General features: G+C 32.1%; 1 protein-coding gene across 1 annotated transcript in view; it reads left to right on the top strand.

Annotated features, from left to right (window-relative positions):
• Window positions 1-16898, top strand: part of LOC134708415 (uncharacterized) — a 38927-nt gene extending 22029 nt beyond the window's left edge. Inside the window, exons 7-12 of the mRNA XM_063568920.1 lie at window positions 177-245; window positions 4576-4660; window positions 9230-9279; window positions 10233-10900; window positions 11096-11210; window positions 12447-16898. Of these exons, the coding sequence (XP_063424990.1) occupies window positions 177-245; window positions 4576-4660; window positions 9230-9279; window positions 10233-10900; window positions 11096-11210; window positions 12447-13228 (1769 nt within the window). The 3' untranslated portion in view covers window positions 13229-16898. The remainder of the gene's footprint in view (window positions 1-176; window positions 246-4575; window positions 4661-9229; window positions 9280-10232; window positions 10901-11095; window positions 11211-12446) is intronic.
• Window positions 16899-19137: the final 2239 nt, after the last annotated feature.

Raw genomic sequence — 19137 nt, 5'->3', positions numbered from 1 at the left:
GCAAATTTTAACTAAAAGTACTTGACGACAAACTTTTAAGTTGTATCTTAGTAATGCATATCTCCGAAAAAACTTCATGCAAATTATCAACTTTTCTATGGATTATTATATTTACCTTCATAATGTTCTTTTATATTTGTGCGAACACTAGCTTATAAATGTTATTATACTTAAAGGTCAGACAGTCAAAACGAAGCTACGAAAACAGATAGTATTACATTTTGAAGTACATTACGACAGAAGTGGTGAGTACATTTTGCAGTCTAGTTGGAAAATGCATCTACTTCATTCGGCATTTAACGTTGATATGAGTGTCGCTGATGAGTGTTTTTTAAACAAATAGAACATATGGTGTGCAATATAAAAAGACGAAGATTTCCCAGATCTTTGATGTAGTACCACAAAAAATGTCCAAATCAAATTTTGATTGAAATGAAACCTTCCTCAATTCTTTTGTCAAATACTAAACATGTGCTTTATAGTTTACTATAGATTTCTCACAGTAACATACGTTTCCTCCGAAGTTTGTATTTTAATCATAACGAACTTCCTCTGGTATAATGTCCAATTACTGATTACCCCAGTCAAGGTTATCAGTTTGGCGTAGGTCAAATATCATGGTTATAGATCTCTAAGATAGTACCTCAAAAGCTGTCTATAGCAAACCTTGATGAAATATGAACCATGTCTACAATAAACCCTTGTTTAATCTATGATTTGTCTCTAACATCATGGCTAAAAAAATCTGTTTATGTATGTTCAAAAAGATGTATGATTAAACAGTGCTTCCTTTAATATAGTAATTGTGTATCCTAATTGTTTTGCGTGATATTTCCTAAGTAGCTTGTCTGCAGTAGACCTAACGTTTTACTTGTTTAAAGATTAACCATCAATCGTTCCTTAAAAACAATTGTTTTACCACGGTCCTGCTAATGGACAATAGATATGGTTGTCATCAACTATTTTTCAGTAACAATTGTCTACACGGCATTTAGGTCGTTCTAAAATATTACCAAAGTCTGATTTCAAAGACAAAAAGCTAAATAATTCTTCTCACGATAAATATGCTGTTGTACCTGCAGACGAATAATGTTGTCTATGTGTATTAATCGTACTCTACGAGTGTCGTGTAAATGATTTGAAAGTAAATGAACAAGCATGAAATCCCTCTGTGAAAATCATGTTATATGATAAGGACAAGATTTTGGTTAATCATATATCTTCCATAATTTCGATGACCACGACAATGAACAGAACATCTGAGGACTTATATTGATTGTTTTGGAATCAAAAGCTTCTCAAATTATGAACAATCAACGTTTCATGGCCGTTTAATCTGTAAGTTCTAAAGATGATTTGTCCATCAGGTTGTCAAAAGTTCAGTCTGTAGTGAAAGAGGCTCTTAAGAAATAATGTAAAAAAAGTTCAAAGGAACAAGATCATTTAATTTCAAATTTAAATATATGTGATGTAATTTTACAATTTTTAGTCCAAACTTTTATGATTTTATTCTATTGATATACCCTCCAGAGTAAGAAATTAAAGAACCAACAGACACAGCTTCCTCTGTCTCCTTTTTGGACCTACAACAAAATATATCTCGATTTTATTTAGAAGCGGTCATCTCAGTACCAGAATCTACAACAAACAAGACGATTTAAATTTTGGAATTATCAATTTACCCAACTTAGTAACAATATACCAACTTGTCTTGCATATGGGATATACATTTTAATACTAAATCGGTACCGGTATTTAAGAGCATATAGCTACTACTCAGACGTTATGAAAAGTCACCAGTGTCTGAGCCGAAAGTTGATGAGCCAGGTTTATGTCACAGAACGACATGTCTTTTTATTCTGTATCAACTTCACAAATAATACATGATAATATTTAGGTACTTGCATTTTCTATTACTTGATGTGTACTTGAAATATTGGTACAAAAATAATAACAACAATGATCCCAATATTTCATGTTTGAACATCCTATAAACTTTATGAGATTTGAAAAAGACAAACTTTCAAAACGCTGAAAATGTAATTGTGCAACCAAAAATCTGTAGTACTTAAATTTCAAGTACAAATCAAGTACTGTATAGTACAGGTACCTAAATATTACAATAATTTTAAAGTAACAAATTAGTACTGAATATTAAAAGTAGATGTTCAGTACTAAAGATTTTGGTACAGAGATAGTACCTTTGCAAAAGTAGCTGTGTATCATTAAAACCAGGTTTAAGTCAGAATTTTCTACATCCGGAAAACCTGTATCAAGTCAGGAATATAACAGCTGTTTTCTAGTCATTTGATGTGTTTAGGCTTTTGATTTTGCCAATTATTAAAATTACTTTCCGTTTTGATTTTTCCTTGGAGTTCGGTATTTTTGTTATTTTCCTTTTTTCTCGATATTTTCAACCACGTTCTTTTTGATGTATGTTATTTATCAACGCGGGCCGGCGGGGCCTCAAAAGACTCAATATTAAGTCTGATGCCATCGTCTACTGTCTACTTTTCTAAATTGCCGCACTATGAAATAACCTTGTTGAAGTATATCATTTGTATATAGCGCCTGAATATTAATGATTACAAACTAATCACGTGTTCATATAATAAGTTTGTAATGCCAGATATTTCCGAGTTAACGATATTAAGCAGGCATTGGGGAAATTACATTGCAATCTAATCCATGATATTACAATTACTTTGAAAACAAATGCAGTAAAGTATATTTACAATTACTTTTATCAAACTTATGCATAAAATTACAATTACTTTAATGTTAGTGAAATTCAAAGGATTTCAATAAAAAACTTTATTTGGTCTAATCTTCGAAATATGATTTCAATGAAAACAGTGTCGATACTCAATACGTCAGAACAAAAGTAAAATATTTTGATACTTAAAATATGGAGTAAATTCAGCGTTTAATTGGTATTTGCAATTTCATCCAAATTTCTCTGTTTAAAGGATGTTTATTGATCGTTTGTTTTATGCCAGATAAAATAAAAAGCAATTTTCTAAAACTTTGCAATACTTTAGGATGATCTTCAGACGTGCCTCAGACATTTCTTATGAAGTTAAACAAAGCTATATAAAACAATTCTAATTTCAATTGTTCTACATCCAACCTAAAACATTTATTAAATTAATAAGAGTTATGTAGAGAATTAAGACATACATATTTCAGTTTATATGAACAAGTTGGGAGGTTGCATCTTTTATGAAAAACAAAAAACTTTAGTCAAAATAAAGTTCGAACGCCATTCTCATGTATATATATAACATTATATACTAAAAAAATGATGAATGGATTCGATATTCGAGCTTCAGTTTTAGCTATATAACTAGTTTTGTCCTGAGATCCACTCGATTTCATGACATGAAATAAATCAGTCTTAAAATAATAAATAGTTGTACCATTGATACCATATGTACTTATAACTCATTTAGATTTGTTTTGGGGTTACATTTGCGCTTTAGTTGTGTTCACATTATACTGTATAAATTATTGGTTGATATTGGACTTTATTAAATTATGAGAAACGCTTTGATTAATATAATTTCAGTCGGTTGATTTTATGAATAAGAATGAAATTATTTTTTCTGAATTGTCTGCCCATATAGGTGGCGTTTAGGTTAAGTGGTTTGTGTGATTTGGCGGTTAAATCATTCGGCACGACAGGGTCTACTCGATAGGTCACGTTAATTTTTACATCCATGCTATTTGATATTTTGTATCATGCATTAAGAGATCGATTGTTTACAAATGTTTGTGTGTATTGAAATACTAGTACATATAATATATATATATAACTCGTTTAAACATCAACCCAACAATGTTAGATCTGTAAATTTGCTTTCGCAAATTATATTATATATATATATATATATATATATATATATCTAGCGGGAAGGCTATAGTGCAGGCCATTTGGTGTCACGATATCTCATGATCAGTAGCATAGGTTCGTATCCCGGCGAGGGAAGAACAAGAATTTGAGGAAGCAAAAATATTTAATGGTTGTTATTAAACCAGCCCTCGGCTCTGTCGTGTGGTATTGCACTTTACTATTTTTTGTTATTTATTAGTATGATTATTATCAGTGGCTGTGGTATATGGGTGCTACAGGAAGAAGAAGTTATGTTCTTCTTTTTTTTTAGATCTGCTTTGATCATTTTTCAATGCAAATACATTTTCCTATGCCATTAACATCATGGAAAAAAACCATTGAATTAATATGACTTCTCCAAAATTATAATTGAAATAACAAAAAGCCAGGAACACAACACCGAATATTAATGGTAATAGATTATCATGTTCAGTTTGCAGTATTATAAATACCCTCGTTTGAATGAAACAACTTGTGTCCCAAAATAAGGTTAATTTGACAAAAATACAACGACTTCATCTACTTTAAATATATCGAAAAAGAACTAAAAACAATTATAAATATTACTATCCAGTTTAATGTGCTTATAAGTGAATGATTATACATAGCATTTTTTTTCCTCCCTTCCTTTCGCTCTTCCTTTTTATTAATTCTTATAGAATAAATTATTTACTATATTTCAGTTGATACAATTTTTGTCACCCAGGTGTCAGAGGGTATGGAAAAAATTATGAAGTACATAAGGCATGACTCTTTCCCTGAAAAAACGTAAGTAATACACAACAGCTTTTTTTTTTGTTTAATCGTCATGCTTATTGGTAAACCTTCATTTGTCGTATTAACGTATATGCATCTCTTCTATTCTAAAACAATCATTCTAACATGACGTCCTTCAAACGCTTTGAGTACACACCCGTGGTAAAATATGAATATATTTCATGGGCTGTTCCCATTGTACCCCCACGTCATATGTTTTTTAATGAATGAGCAACTCGACGTCATAGAACAATGACGTCAGAATATAAGCTGGTGTAAACTAAAAGGGTATGATGCATGTTTACTATTTTCTAATTTTCCTGTTCATAAATCGATAACATGGCTGATGGAAAGAGTTTCTCTATTCCAAGTTAAGTTTTTTAGCTCCATGGGGCTTATGCAATCACTTGGCGTTGTCGTCTGTCGTCTGTCTTCGCCTGTCGCCGTTAAATATTTTAAAAAATCTATCTAGTTTATCAATTGTATCCGAAGTTTTAACACATCGAAAAACATGGCCGCCATGGCTTAAAATAGAACAAAAGGTCAAATTTAGTTTTTGGCTCATATTTCAAAAACTAAAGCCTTCAGAGCAAATCTGATAAGGGGTAAATTTGTTCAATTGGTCAAGATCACCTGATTCGAACAACCCATGCATGGGTTGCTAATCATTAATTGATAGTTTTAAGGAAATATTGTAGTTTTTGTTGTTATCTTGAAAAGTATTATAGACAAATATAAACTGCAAACAGTAATAACGTTCAGCAAGGTAATTTCTACAAAAAAGTATAATATGAAAAAATTGTTCAATTTACTAAATTGGTAATTTTAATGAAATCTTGCAGTTTTTATTTGTTATTTTCATTACTATTGAGGATAAAGATAAACTATAAGCAGCAAAAATATGCAGCAAAAAATGTTTGATTTAACAATTGTCAATTGACCCCTTAAAGGGGGTACTGTCCTTTAAGGTCAATTTTACTTTAAAGTTGCTTTTTAAGTCTTACCAAATGAATCCATCATACAGTTTGTATTGCATTTCCTCGTACGTCAAGAAACATAGGCACTTTAATGGCTAAAATGGAACATATGGGTAAAATGCATTTATGAACTGAATTTTATTGTGCGTATTGTTATGCATTTACTTTTCTACATTGGCAGGAGGTATAAGACAAGGGTTGAGATCTCACAAACATGGTTAACCCCGCCGCTTTTATGCGCCTGTCCCAAGTCAGGAGCCTCTGGCCTTTTTAGTCTTGTATTATTTTAAATTTAGTTTCTTGTGTACAATTTGGAAATTAGCATGGCGTTCATTATCACTGAACTAGTATATATTTGTTAGGGGCCAGCTGAAAAACGCCTCCGGGTGCGGAAATTTCTCGCTACATTGAACACCTGTTGGTGGCCTTCCACTGTTGTTTTTTTCTATGGTCGAGTTGTTTTCTCTTTGACACATTCCCCATTTCAATTCTCAATTTTATTTTGTAGAAAATATGAAAGATACAATGAACATTAAAATGGCATTTTTTAACCACTAATTAATAATACATTGTATATTGAAAAGCAAAAACAATCATTGCTGAATATTTCAGGCAAAACCAAATAACATGTGAGCGATTCCGGCTCTTGAGAGTCTCTTGTTTTAAGTGTCCCTTCAACAAATTTTACTTATCATTGGATACCTAAACTACATAAGAGTCCTTACAAACAAGGGTATATTACTGGGTCTTCCAAGTGCTACATGGAACCTCTGTCAAAATTATTAACATCAGCAATTTTATCAAAAATTAAAGCGGGGCTCCAAAGTTCTTCTGAAACTGCCTATTCTATAGGTGTTGTGAAGCAGATGTGGATACTAAAAAAAATCAAAGATCTTTTAAAGAACATACAATCAAAGACTCTCTCATCTTGCAATAGTATTTAAACATTTGACTTTTCTACACTTTACACAAGTATTCCCTATTCCAAACTTAAAGACAAATTGTAAGAGTTGGTATTACTTTGTTTCATTAAAAGGAATGGCGAACGTAGATACAAGTATCTTGTCTTGGAGAGGGATAAAACCTACTTTGTAAAGAACCATTCTGATTCAAACAAAACAATCTCAGAAACTGAGATTATCAAGATGCTTGATTTCTTGATTGATTTTTTCAACAGACTGTCGGAATTCCAATGGGAACGAATTGTGCCCCTCTTCTTGCCAACTTGTTTTTATGGCACTGCAACGAAGTTGTCGGTTTCATATAGTTTTACCCTTTCTGGCATTCCAAAATTCCTTCATTCCGAAATTCCGTCGTTCCGCAACAAACCATTATACGGATTTTTTTCTAAATGCCTTCAGATATTGGACTGATTTTTGGTATGCTTTTTTCTAAACTCCTTCATATATTGGGCTGATTTTTGGTATGTGTGTTAACTATGTTGAGTTACAGATCAAGTTTAAGTTTAGTTCCGCTCCCCTTATTTTTGCTGGAATTACGGGTTTTGAGAAATTGTTGAAAAATCACAGTTACTCAGACTTTTTTCTAAACGCCTTCAGTATTGAGCTGATAATGTTATATGAGTTTATCATGATGAGTTACAGATCAAGTTAAAGTTTCGTCCTGATCCACTAATTTTGCCGCAATTACGGGCTTAAGACATTGAGAAATTGTTGAAAATAACAGTTATACGGACTTTTTTCCTAAACGCCTTCAGATATTGGGCTGATTTTTGGTATGTGAGCTAACCATGATAAGTTATAGGTCAAGCTAAAGTTTCGTTCCGCTCCGTTAATTTTATGCGAGACTACCATCATGTTTTGTGTCCACATGTGTTTATATTGATATTGCAGATATTTTTACTTTTGGGGACGGGCCCATTCGTGTCGCTTTGACATATCTAGTTTATCATTATGAAGCTGACTTCTTAAGAAGAAAGATAAGAAGTTAGCAATATCCTTTAACTTTCTGTTCCGCTATATAGATGATGTTATCCCACTAAATAATACAAAATTTAGTGACTTTGTGGAACGAATCTATCACATATTACATAAAGGATAATACAGATACAGTTTAGTCTGGCTCATATCTTGACTTCCAACTAGAAATTGACAATGAGGTAGGTCATATTTATCAAAGGGAAGGGATTGTAGTTACGACGTAAGGAACATATCAGATATCATCTGTAAAACGGTTATTCCATAACGGTCAACCAACTCGTGATGGCGTCTGTAAAATTTACGAAGGGATGATTTCAACTTCATCATTTGAAACTCTAAGTTTAAGAGCTTCCTGGTGAGCACCTGCTCTTTATCAAGAAAATTATGATAGAAAATACAAGCACGGGAATATCGTACCAATTGGGAGATATACACCCCGTATGCAGGTGCTGCTGAAATGTTGCTACTTAGAAATGGAAAGTTCAAAATTTGAAAGCTGACATCATCTCTTTTTTTATTTAAAATTTACAACTTACGCCTCTTTCGGATGAAAAATATTACTCATTGATATTTTTGTTTTGTTTATCTACTGGTTCCCAGGTATAATCTTTATGCTTCTTCTCGTTGAGATATAACTTGATTTGTTGATCATTACCAATATAAATACAAATGAATTACGGCCAATTTGATTTCTGACATGTCTGAGATAGACTCAAAAGGGAGGGTTTGTACCGAATTTAGCTATAAAGTTTAAACTCTTAGAAGTGTCGAAAATATGCCGCATAGCCCTATATATTAATTTTTGCAAAAATGAAGTAGTGCATATACATTTGCCAATTCTAGGAAATATTTTAGGAGATAAATATATAGGTAAACGGGGCTCTTTTTAAGCCGTTAAGACAATTTCAACATTGTTTCTGCCTTTGTGTATAGTGACAGAAGTGCAAACTAAATTTTACAAGAACATGTCTTTCTAGCTGTACGAATAAATTCATCAAAGGTACCAGAATGAAACCTCATATAAAAATGAACGGAAATATAGCACTTTTGAATGTTTGAATGGAAAGATTTCAATATCCTTGTTTCAGCTTGCTGAAATGACATTTATTGTCCAAATTCAATTCTTGAAAGTGTTACAGTATATATTTGTCTCCTTTTTGTTGTTTTTAATGAATGAAACACTATGTTTAGTTACAATTTTAAATGCAATCCTTTTCGTGTTTTATTTACCTTCATTTGTGTAAGATTTGAATATATATATTGAGTACAGTTATATCTAAGACTTATTAACTCAAATGTTTCAAGATAAAACAATTTTGATTGACACCATATAGTTTACACTGTCTTTGTCCTTTTTAGAATTCAAAACTACATTATGGTTTTTATGTCCGTGTGCATGCAACAATAAAATCCCACACTTTGGAGACTTTCAATCCCATTTTCTCCGTCTATAACCGATAATGGTAGGAGTATTTATATAAATCAGTACAAACCTTTGTCAGTATTTCATAAACGTTTTTTTAGGGAGCAAGTGCCCAAACAATTATCTAGACATCAATGATTTGACAAGAATTCTATCATTTTTATAGGTGAAAGATAACGATAAACAAGACTCAATTAGTGCAATTTTTATAATGTTTCAGACATTTTTTTTTTCATTGCAGCCCAGAAATATTAAAGATACTTGAAGGAATTGATGATAACAGGGACAAAGGTGAGAGTACATCTATAAATGTTTGTTACGGAAGAAAAATAAGCATTAAGAATACGTTAAAGTAGAACGTGTCTAGTCTTAGAACACAACTTTTCCGTATAATGATGTTAAGACGAAAAATAACAGTCTATGTAATGACAGAGGGAATATGAAAACGACTGAAGATTCGTTACGTAGACCTTATATAGATAATATAAATGTGTTACGATGGAATGGATTTATGCAACTATAGACTTTTAACTATGATCAAAAGTTAACCAATTTCATATCATATGACAACAATAAAAGACCTCCACCCGACAAAATTAAACCATTAAAACAGCACCAAAAAACAACAGGCTGATATATTACAGAATAATAAACGAAAATCCTGACATTTGACCTGGACGTAAAAATGTTGCCTGGTTGAATATACTCATGACCGCTCATCAATCATCTCACTGGATTTTTGAAGCATATCATGAAAAAGTTAAATCACAAAAATACTGAACTCAGAGGAAAATCAATTAGGAAAGTCCATAATACATGGCAAAATCAAATAACAAAACGCATCAAAAACGAATGGACAAGAACTGTCATATTCCTGACTTGGTACAGGCATTTTCAAATGTAGAAAATGGTGGATTAAACCTGGTTCTATAGCGCTAACCCTCTCACTTTAATAACAGTCTCATCAAATTCCGTTATATTTAAAACCATTCTGTTTGAACCTCTGTTTTTGAATTAGATAGTGGCGTTTTTTGTTAGCTTTTTATCAATTTTAAAATTAGATGATATATATATATATAATTTGTTATGGTAAATAGACAGTAACTCGTTCCTCATGACTCTTTATTCAATTCAGATAAAAAGAGCATTTATTAAAGGGAACACGATATTTAAAATAATCTGAGGATATACATATTATTTGATCATGCATTCCTACAGCTAAGAACAAATTATTCTATTTGTAGATGTATCTGTGGCATACAATAAGGAATCGAACAACTATGTCAGACTTGTAGTGTTTTTGGTAGATACTGCCTCCAGTACTCTACGTAATTACTTCCAAGTTAAAGTCCTGCATGGAAAAAGCTTTCAGAATTACTTGAATGAACATAAGCACACACTGTTTCATTTATTTTCTCAAATACAATGTTGCAGCTGTACAAGAGAAATACAAAATCAACAGAGGCAGTGGTCTGCAAATCAATTTTGGTCAATGTTTGAGAATGTGAAAGATGTTCAGCACAAATTTTCGTTTTGTATATGTAGATTTTCAGCCAAACGGGGAGTTAGCACAAGTATTCTTGATATAACATCAATGAAAATTCTTATTCACAACTGTGAGAGTAACATCAATGACGAAGATTCCCAAATGATAAAAGCAATAGCAGACGTGAGAAATAAACTCGCCGTCATGGCAGTAGAAAAGGGTCTATCTACCAGTATCTTTAATTCTGAATGGGACACACTAGAGCGATCTATCCTAGGATTAGCATCCAAAATAGATGTGCAGTACAAAAATGCTGTTATGGCTGATATTAATTATCTGAGGCATAGGACTCTCCTGAATGATGATGCTTTGAAAACTTACCAATTAATGCAAGATTGGTTGAGTGACAAATATTCAAAAACCGAGGTAAGTAATGTTTAATTTCAACAAAAATATGACATTTTGAAACTTTTAAATCAGTTGGTGCCATAAAAAAGTTATTACTGTGTCTAATCATATATATTTGATTTTATATTCTTTTATGAAATTTAATAGAAGATGTGATTAAAGGTTCAATTCATAACGCAAAAAAAATCTTTAAAAAGATATTTCAAATTGCAGATTATAAAACCTGAACAGGAGACCACGATTATGGCTGTACAAGGTGTAAATGCACCAATGAAGAAAAATGTAGAAGCATGTACTGAACTCCTATTGAAGGATATTGAACTAAATGGTATGGTAATGCTTAGTTTATAAATTACACTTTTACATTCAACACTTGTTGTAAATGTAAAGTTACACAATGAACATGTACATAAAAACTGTTAGTTTTATATGTTCATTAAAACTCAACTGGTACGAAGGGCCAAGTGAGCTTTTCTCACGACTTTGCGCCCGGCGTCCGGTGTCGTCGTTCGTCGTCGTCCGGCGTCGTTAACTTTTACATATATCTTCTCCTCTGAAACTACTGAACCAAATTAAATCAAACTTGGTCACAATCATCATTGGGGTATCTAGTTTCAAAAATGTGTCCGATGACCCAGCCAACCAACCAATATGGCTGTCATGGTTAAAAAAAATAGAACATAGGGGTAAAATGCAGTTTTTGGCCTATATCTAAAACCAAAGCATTTAGAGCAAATCTGACATGGAGTAAAATTATTTATCAGGTCAAGACCAATCTGCCCTGAAATTTTCAGTTGAATCAGACAACCCGTTGTTAAGTTGCTGCCACTAAATTCGTAATGTAAAGGAAAGTTTTTATTTTTGGTTATTATCTTGAATATTATTATAGATAGAGATAACCTGTAAACAGCAATAATGTACAGCAAAGTAAGACCTAAAAAATAAGTCACATAACCAAAATGGTCAATTGACCCCCAAAAGAGTTATTTCCCTTTATAGTCAATATCTAACAATTTTCATAGTTTTGTAAATTTTTACTAACTTTTTCCACTGTAACAACTGGGCCAAGTTCATTGTAGAGAGAGATAATTGTAAGCAGCAAGAATTTTCTGTAAAGTAAGATCTACAAACACATCACCATCACCAAACCACAATTTTGTCATAAATCCATTTGTGTCCTTTGATTAATATTCACATAGTCCAAAGTGAGCAACACAGGCTCTTTGGAGCCTCTAGTTTTGTATCAGTGTCGGAAATTATAACTAGTATAGCTAAATAGATGTTTTATAGTGGAAAATTTATCATCAGGATAGTTCCTTCCTACAAATACGTCAACATTTCTAAAATTGTCAATTATTTTCTTTATAGAGTTATTCCCCCTTAATATTGATTTTTGATATATTGTTGCCATTGTTAAAGATACTGGTGAGTGACACAGTCTCTTAATAACCTAAAGATTACCACGGTGTTTTCAGCTTTCCTTCGACTCATGACTAATTTAGAAGAAAAAAAACACCTCTTGTGTCATGCAATATGCATAAAATATTCTTTCCTTTATTTTCAGATGTAATCGAGGACATCAGAATCATATTGATAGGTAGAGATGTGTGTGGCAAAGATTTACTTTACAATACATTGTTGAATGAGTATGGATTTTATACTGGTGGAAATGAAGAACAGATTAAGAGAGGGGTTTATTTTGATGCACCTTTTCGCAAACAGTTTATAGTAACATGCGCTCCGTCAAAGATGTTTGAATTTCAGTGTACGTTGCATGTCCAACGCCTCATGGAAAAATGTATAGCATCAACCTCTCCTGGACCACATGCTATAATTTTGACCATTCATCAAACCCAAATGATCAAAGAGGAATGTTTAGATGAAATATTGAATACATTTGTAATAAAGTTCGGAAGTGAAATCAAGAAGTTTTTCATCCTTTCGATTATTGGATGCACAAACTATCCGCGTGAAACTTTGATAACTTTATTGAGACAATCACCTTTAGCCCAGGAGCTCGTCATATCAAACAGATTTCTTAGCGTGGGTTATGAAAACAGAAATTGTCTTGTGAGCATGCTACTTCGATTGGTAGATGAAACAGGAACATGGAACACACAAGCTTTCTTTACAAACCAAATATACCAGAAAGTGGAAGAAGATATAAAACGAGATAGTTTTATGTTACAGCAGTCTTTATTAGAAGAGTATCGTCAAATCGAGTATGATGTATCGAAACTTAAAGCAATGATAATCCCCCGTGAAATACAACAAAAAAAGTTAGAAAATTCTAACACCAGAGAGCTGGTTATCCGCAGTTACTTACAATCCGATACATCACCCTAACCACTTTTGTCATCGACAAACAACTATAACGCTGCAAAGAGGAGCTGGTAGTTTTGTATTGTTAAATAATGAGGTTCTTAGCTGGTCTTCAATTCATTTGTTCTTCAATTTTTATTGAGATAGTGTTATATACGCCATGCATTGCTGTGCGACGAACTTGCAGATGACAAGTTCAAACGCCTCTTCTCTTCTGGTTATAAATTCCAGGTTATCATGGTTATACATTTGTTTTTAGTTATCTTAATTTTTCAATACTCATTAAATCATTTGAACATAGGCAACTATTTTTCATGGTGATAAAAACTTCTGGTTTCCTTTAAACATGAATTGATTAACTTGAAACATAATTAACATGAAACTTGCGACAACTCCATACCTACAAAATAATTTTCAATACAAATAAGTCCCCATAATTTCAACTTTTATCCAAAGAATTCTCATCCATATATTTAATTATAAAGATTATAAAATTATAGTTCATTAAAAATTACGGCATTGTTTTTGAACTAAGATTACAACCATCTGTACATAGTTTACACGGTCTAATGAAGGCTCCTTCGATTTTAATGTTCTGAAGCGTTTTATAAACTTTTTGTTTATTTCATAATTTGTAGTTGGACGTGAACCTGGTGAAGGTTAAACTGAAAACTTATGTTGTTTTTTTTTTATTGAAAGTCATATATTTGAGGCAAACATTTTCATGAGTAGTCTGCACGGAAATGGTATTTCGAAGATTTGAAGAAGACATTTAAAAGCATCGAAAATACTAGAAACTTTTCCCCGAACACGTATTTTCTTGTCATAACATATTTCCGGAACAATCCGAAACATGATTTAAAATAACAGACGACTAAGATTAAGAATAAATGCAGTGCCCTTAACATGGAAACTTTAATGTACGGTAATGGTATGCTTTATATGGACATAAACATGTTAACTTCGGTTTCACAAAAGTGCAGAATTATATAAAAAAAGATCAATTGCTTTTTATAGTGTATAGACATTATGGTTGAGGTTCGTCTAGAAGATTTGAAAACTTTGGCCGATTTTACACCATAAAATGTACTGTGAGAACAGACAAATTTTTACATCTAGAACATTTTAAGCAAGGCAGGACCTAGATATATAAGAGCTATATAAAATCTCTGTTTCAGAAACTTTAAAACCTATCGTCATTTTGAAGTGCATTTTTTTTCAAGTCTTCAGAAGATAGCAATAATAATAACCACACGAGATTCATTTGATACGGTCCACTCAATTACACAGTTTAAATCGCCAATTTTTAACAGATGTCTATTGTCCATTTAAATCAATACAACATGGGAAACTACTCTAACTCCTTTCCAACTTAGGTTATTTTGGCACCTTCTGCAGGAAAAAAAAAAAGAATAGCAAAATGCAGTAAAGTTTTTATTATTCTGAAACTAAAAGTGTATGCATATTTCATTCATCTAGGTCCAGCCATACTCTAAAATATTTCAAGATATACACAGGTTAAACCGTTTTTCTGTACTCAGAATGAAATTTGTATAGTAAAAACGACCATACTGGCGAATAGGTTATATATAACGAACCTTAAAGGGGCACTAGCTACATGTAGATATATACAAAATCTAACATATCCATTTTTTTTGTTTGCTCAAGCAATAATGAAATGTAAATAGTCTTTTAGCAGCTGAAGTAAATGAAGTAAGGTTTTAAATGTCAAAATAAGCTAAAAAAATCCATTGAATAGGAAGTAAACACCTGCAAGTGAATAGTTCGACCTCATTGAATCTGTATTCATGTGAACTTCAACTAAATCCTTTAGCTTGAGATGGATAACAAGTTGAATTGTATGTGTAAATTTAGTTAAAGAAAAAGAATGTACCATTGAAAGTGAAACAAAGGTGAATCATTTGATTGACTTATTCGATCCACAAAAAAAAAAATCATTCTTATAAAAACGATGATAAACATTTATTTTTCATCTATAACGTGAAATTAAATAGACCTAGAATGTTCCAACAGCACGCGTTTGCTTAATCGATTTATATCTATATTTATTTTGACATCGCTTATATGGTCTTCCGAGGACTTTAGAGGTCAACTCGATATTTAATAAGATGGCGTTTAGACTACTTACACATGAAACGAAGCTACGCAATTTCCTGCTTGTGCCCTGTTAATTGTTTATTCTAGACTATTAATAGTTTGGATAAATTTTTACACTGTTATAAATCAAATGTCAGAATTTGATAAAAATCGGTTAACATGAATTTGACAGCTAGTGCCCCTTTAAATATATAAACATTTATAGTGTAATTACTTTTTGTTGTAATGCCGTTTTTTCAAAGACATGGATTAATTTTTAGATGGGGATTTTCCCTTGTCGCTATCTTGCGGTGTTTATATATCTCAACTTGTACGATTCTCTCGTGTATGTAACAATGTTTTAGATTTCAACGAGAGATATTTATGTGTTACTGGAAAACTTATTACACCAGGGTTTTCGAAATCACAAACTATTCAAAACATTTTCTAAATTTTATCATCTGTATAAGGACATAATTCGTAAATATAGCTCAACATGCAAACTTCTTAAACGTTCAGGTATTTCACATTCAATATTTTATCGAAATATTCTTTTAGAGCACAAAAATGTCAGTATTCACCTCAGAAGCTTACAAAACCTTTAAATAGACTTATTAAGAAGGGGTATAGTTAAGATATTGTTGTCCGGTCATTAAAGATTGCATATGTTGGCGTTAATATTGATTCACTTATAAGGTCTTTGCATCGGAACTAAACACGTTTATTCATAAACAAGTTGTTTGCATGACACGGGTTATGTTCTTCTCATATATGTTATGATGGTATGATACTAAACCCCTCAAGGGAAGGATTGTGCCAGATATTCATATGATGAAGTCATAATCTTTCAATCAGTTTAATTGAAGTCTGGAGCTGGCATGTCAGTTAACTGCTAGTAGTCTGATGTTATTTATGTAATATTGTCATTTTCTTAATTTTCTTTGGTTACATATTCTAACATCAGACTCGGACTTCTCTTGAACTGAATTTTAATGTGTGTATTGTTATGTGTTTACTTTTCTGCATTGGCTAGAGGTATAGGGGGAGGGTTGATATCTCATAGCATGTTTAACCCCGTCGCATTTTTGCGCCTGTCCCAAGTCAGGAGCCTCTGGCCTTTGTTCGTCTTGTATGATTGTTGATTTTAATTTCTTTTGTACACGTTGGAGTTAAGTATGGCGTTCATCATCACTGAACAAGTATATTATATATTTGTTTAGGGACCAGCTGAAGGACGCCTCCGGGTGCGTGAATTTCTCTCTGCATTAACGACCTGTTGGTGACCTTCTGCTGTTGTCTGCCCTATGGTCGGGTAATTGTCCCTTTGACACATTCCCCATGATTTATGATATTTTTTCAGTTAACAAAAACAGTTTGAATTTAATGGCTTTAAAATAAAATGTAACTATTAAATTGATTATGTATTCACAGATAGAAACAGCTCACTAGGTATTTCATGAATTAATTTACGGTCAACTCGACTTTTAGAAATCGATGAGCCATGTCGTTTAAATTCTTGTTTATTGCATGTCTTTATATTAATATTATTTATGATGTTATTATGATGTTTTATGAAATCAGTCAAATATTAAACAATTGAAACATTGATGTGTAGTTATTATTTTTTTGGTATTTTTATGTCTGGCAAACACAGCTTATGGTAAATAAAATATTATCCTTTTTAATCAACTGACCGTGTAAAAATGAGGTTATTGATGTGTAAACCGGAGCGAATAACTCACAAACTCACCGATTTTTATGTTGTTAAGTTTGTGAGTAAGAGCCCAGATTTACACATCAATAATCTATAGAAAAAAATGTTTTTAATCCTTATAAATCTTAAGCAAAATATTCATAACTTTTAATTGACATTTTTGGGATACGATTGCTTTCAGGCAATCTGTAGACTTATACCGGTGGCTTAGAGCATTGCCCTCACGTCAATCGTTTTATTCTAAACATTAAGGAACATCTCAGATTCTTATGATTGTCTTGCTTTAAAAGGTAAAACAAAACAAAGGGATTGAACTTAAAAACAACTTTTCTATAATGTTCTTTTTACAATCTTCATGTTTGATAATTCCCAAGACGTATATGCGTGTTTTTAACAACATGGAAAATCAGAATTAAGCAGTATTTATATTTAGTGTATTTATTAATTTAGAGACACGTCAGATGGAATTCCCAGTTTTGATAAAATGCGAAAGTTCTCTGAATTCCGATCAATCTATTTCTGTCATATATGTTACCGTTATGAAAGTGATATTTGAGATCATTGTACTTCCAAAAAGAAATATAAAGAACCATCTAGGTCGTTTAATAAACATTTAATATACGTTCTTGCACCAGGGTTCGTTTTGGAAATTATGCGCATGCGTATAGTTTTCTTGACTCTAAGTGGTTTTAGATTGAGTGGTTTCTCTAGATTCCACACTCAATAAATCAATTATAAGAGGGGGCCCGCTCCAGTCACGCTTCAGTGATTCCTTATATAAGCAACCAGTTTTTTTTTCCCCAAAAGGGTCCCTCCCCCCTAAATCCGCCTCTGATAGATCAATTTCAATAATGGTACATTGTTTAAAAAAATAGCATAGCATTGCTAAATCTCTTTAATTGTTAACTGTTACTTATTTCGTCAGTCGAGCTAACAGATTCGGGCATACATGAAACATCCTGTCCATTCTAGTTTCCGTCTTGGTCGTTTTTCACAAGTATGGTTTGAATGTTAGAAACAATAGTGTTTATTTTTGAAAGAAAGGATAGACAATTAAATGAATCGTCTAACCCTTTTCCATGGCAGATATTACCAAGATAAGAGTAACGACACAAGTAAGCTTTAGAAGTGTAAGTATTCAAAAAAAAAGTATGATGTGAGTTGTTGTACAGAATTTAAAAAAACGGTCTTACTAATTAGCGACAAGAATAATTTTAGCGACAAGAAGCGATATTATTTCATATTTGGAAGGAACGGGGAGATATTAAAGAGAATCGTAGCTATCACTCTTTTCCCTACAACACATTTCTCTTTATATAATATTTCCGGGACAAGAGCATCAACATAAACATTTTTAAAATTGCAGACTTATTCAGAAAAACTGCACAGTTGGAAAGTGAATAGGTTTTTTTTATTTGCTTATTTAACAATATAAATTAATCTTCTTTTTCTATATAAATAACCCTTTCAGTTATGATTTTACATACATCAATTTAAAAGTACACCTAACGGAACAAAACCTGTAGGAAATGTGTGTATACGTTAATAAGACAACAATCTAACGACAAAAAAAGCCCAAAACTGATGACATCACGATCTAGAGGGCAACAAATAGCTTTAAACATTAGAGATTGGTGTCTACCCAATATGTCAAATTCTTAATCGTCATTTATTCATTTAAAGATTGGGAATACATTTAATAGAACGTCCGCACATTTCCAAAACAGTCACGCTAATTGATGGCGTCATGTGTTAAAACCATTTTTGGCCAATCAAATCGGTATTTATCATTTATTCTAATATGATGGCCTATTATCGACAACCAGTAGAATCACAATATATCTACCTTTAGCGCAAATATAGTAATACACAAAAACAGCTGTTCGGCGTTACGGCCAACTTATTTACTTCCAGATATTCTCAATTTCCGATATCAAAATCAGTTTACCAGTTTTCGAAGGCCACGATTCAGATACAATATATTTATCTCGAGCAAAATAAACAAATTAGTCCATTTCAATTTATTTTCATGGCAAAATTTCATATAACGAAAACTTCTCGAAATGGTGTTATTATTTTGGAAAGGCAACGAAACAAGGTGATGTCACTAGTAGGTTTCTGT

Source organism: Mytilus trossulus, chromosome 2 (genome assembly GCF_036588685.1).
Source record: "Mytilus trossulus isolate FHL-02 chromosome 2, PNRI_Mtr1.1.1.hap1, whole genome shotgun sequence".
Classification (NCBI taxonomy): Eukaryota; Metazoa; Mollusca; class Bivalvia; order Mytilida; family Mytilidae; genus Mytilus; species Mytilus trossulus.
Note: the sequence above shows the minus strand (reverse complement) of the source record. Positions and strands in the feature narration are given on the sequence as shown.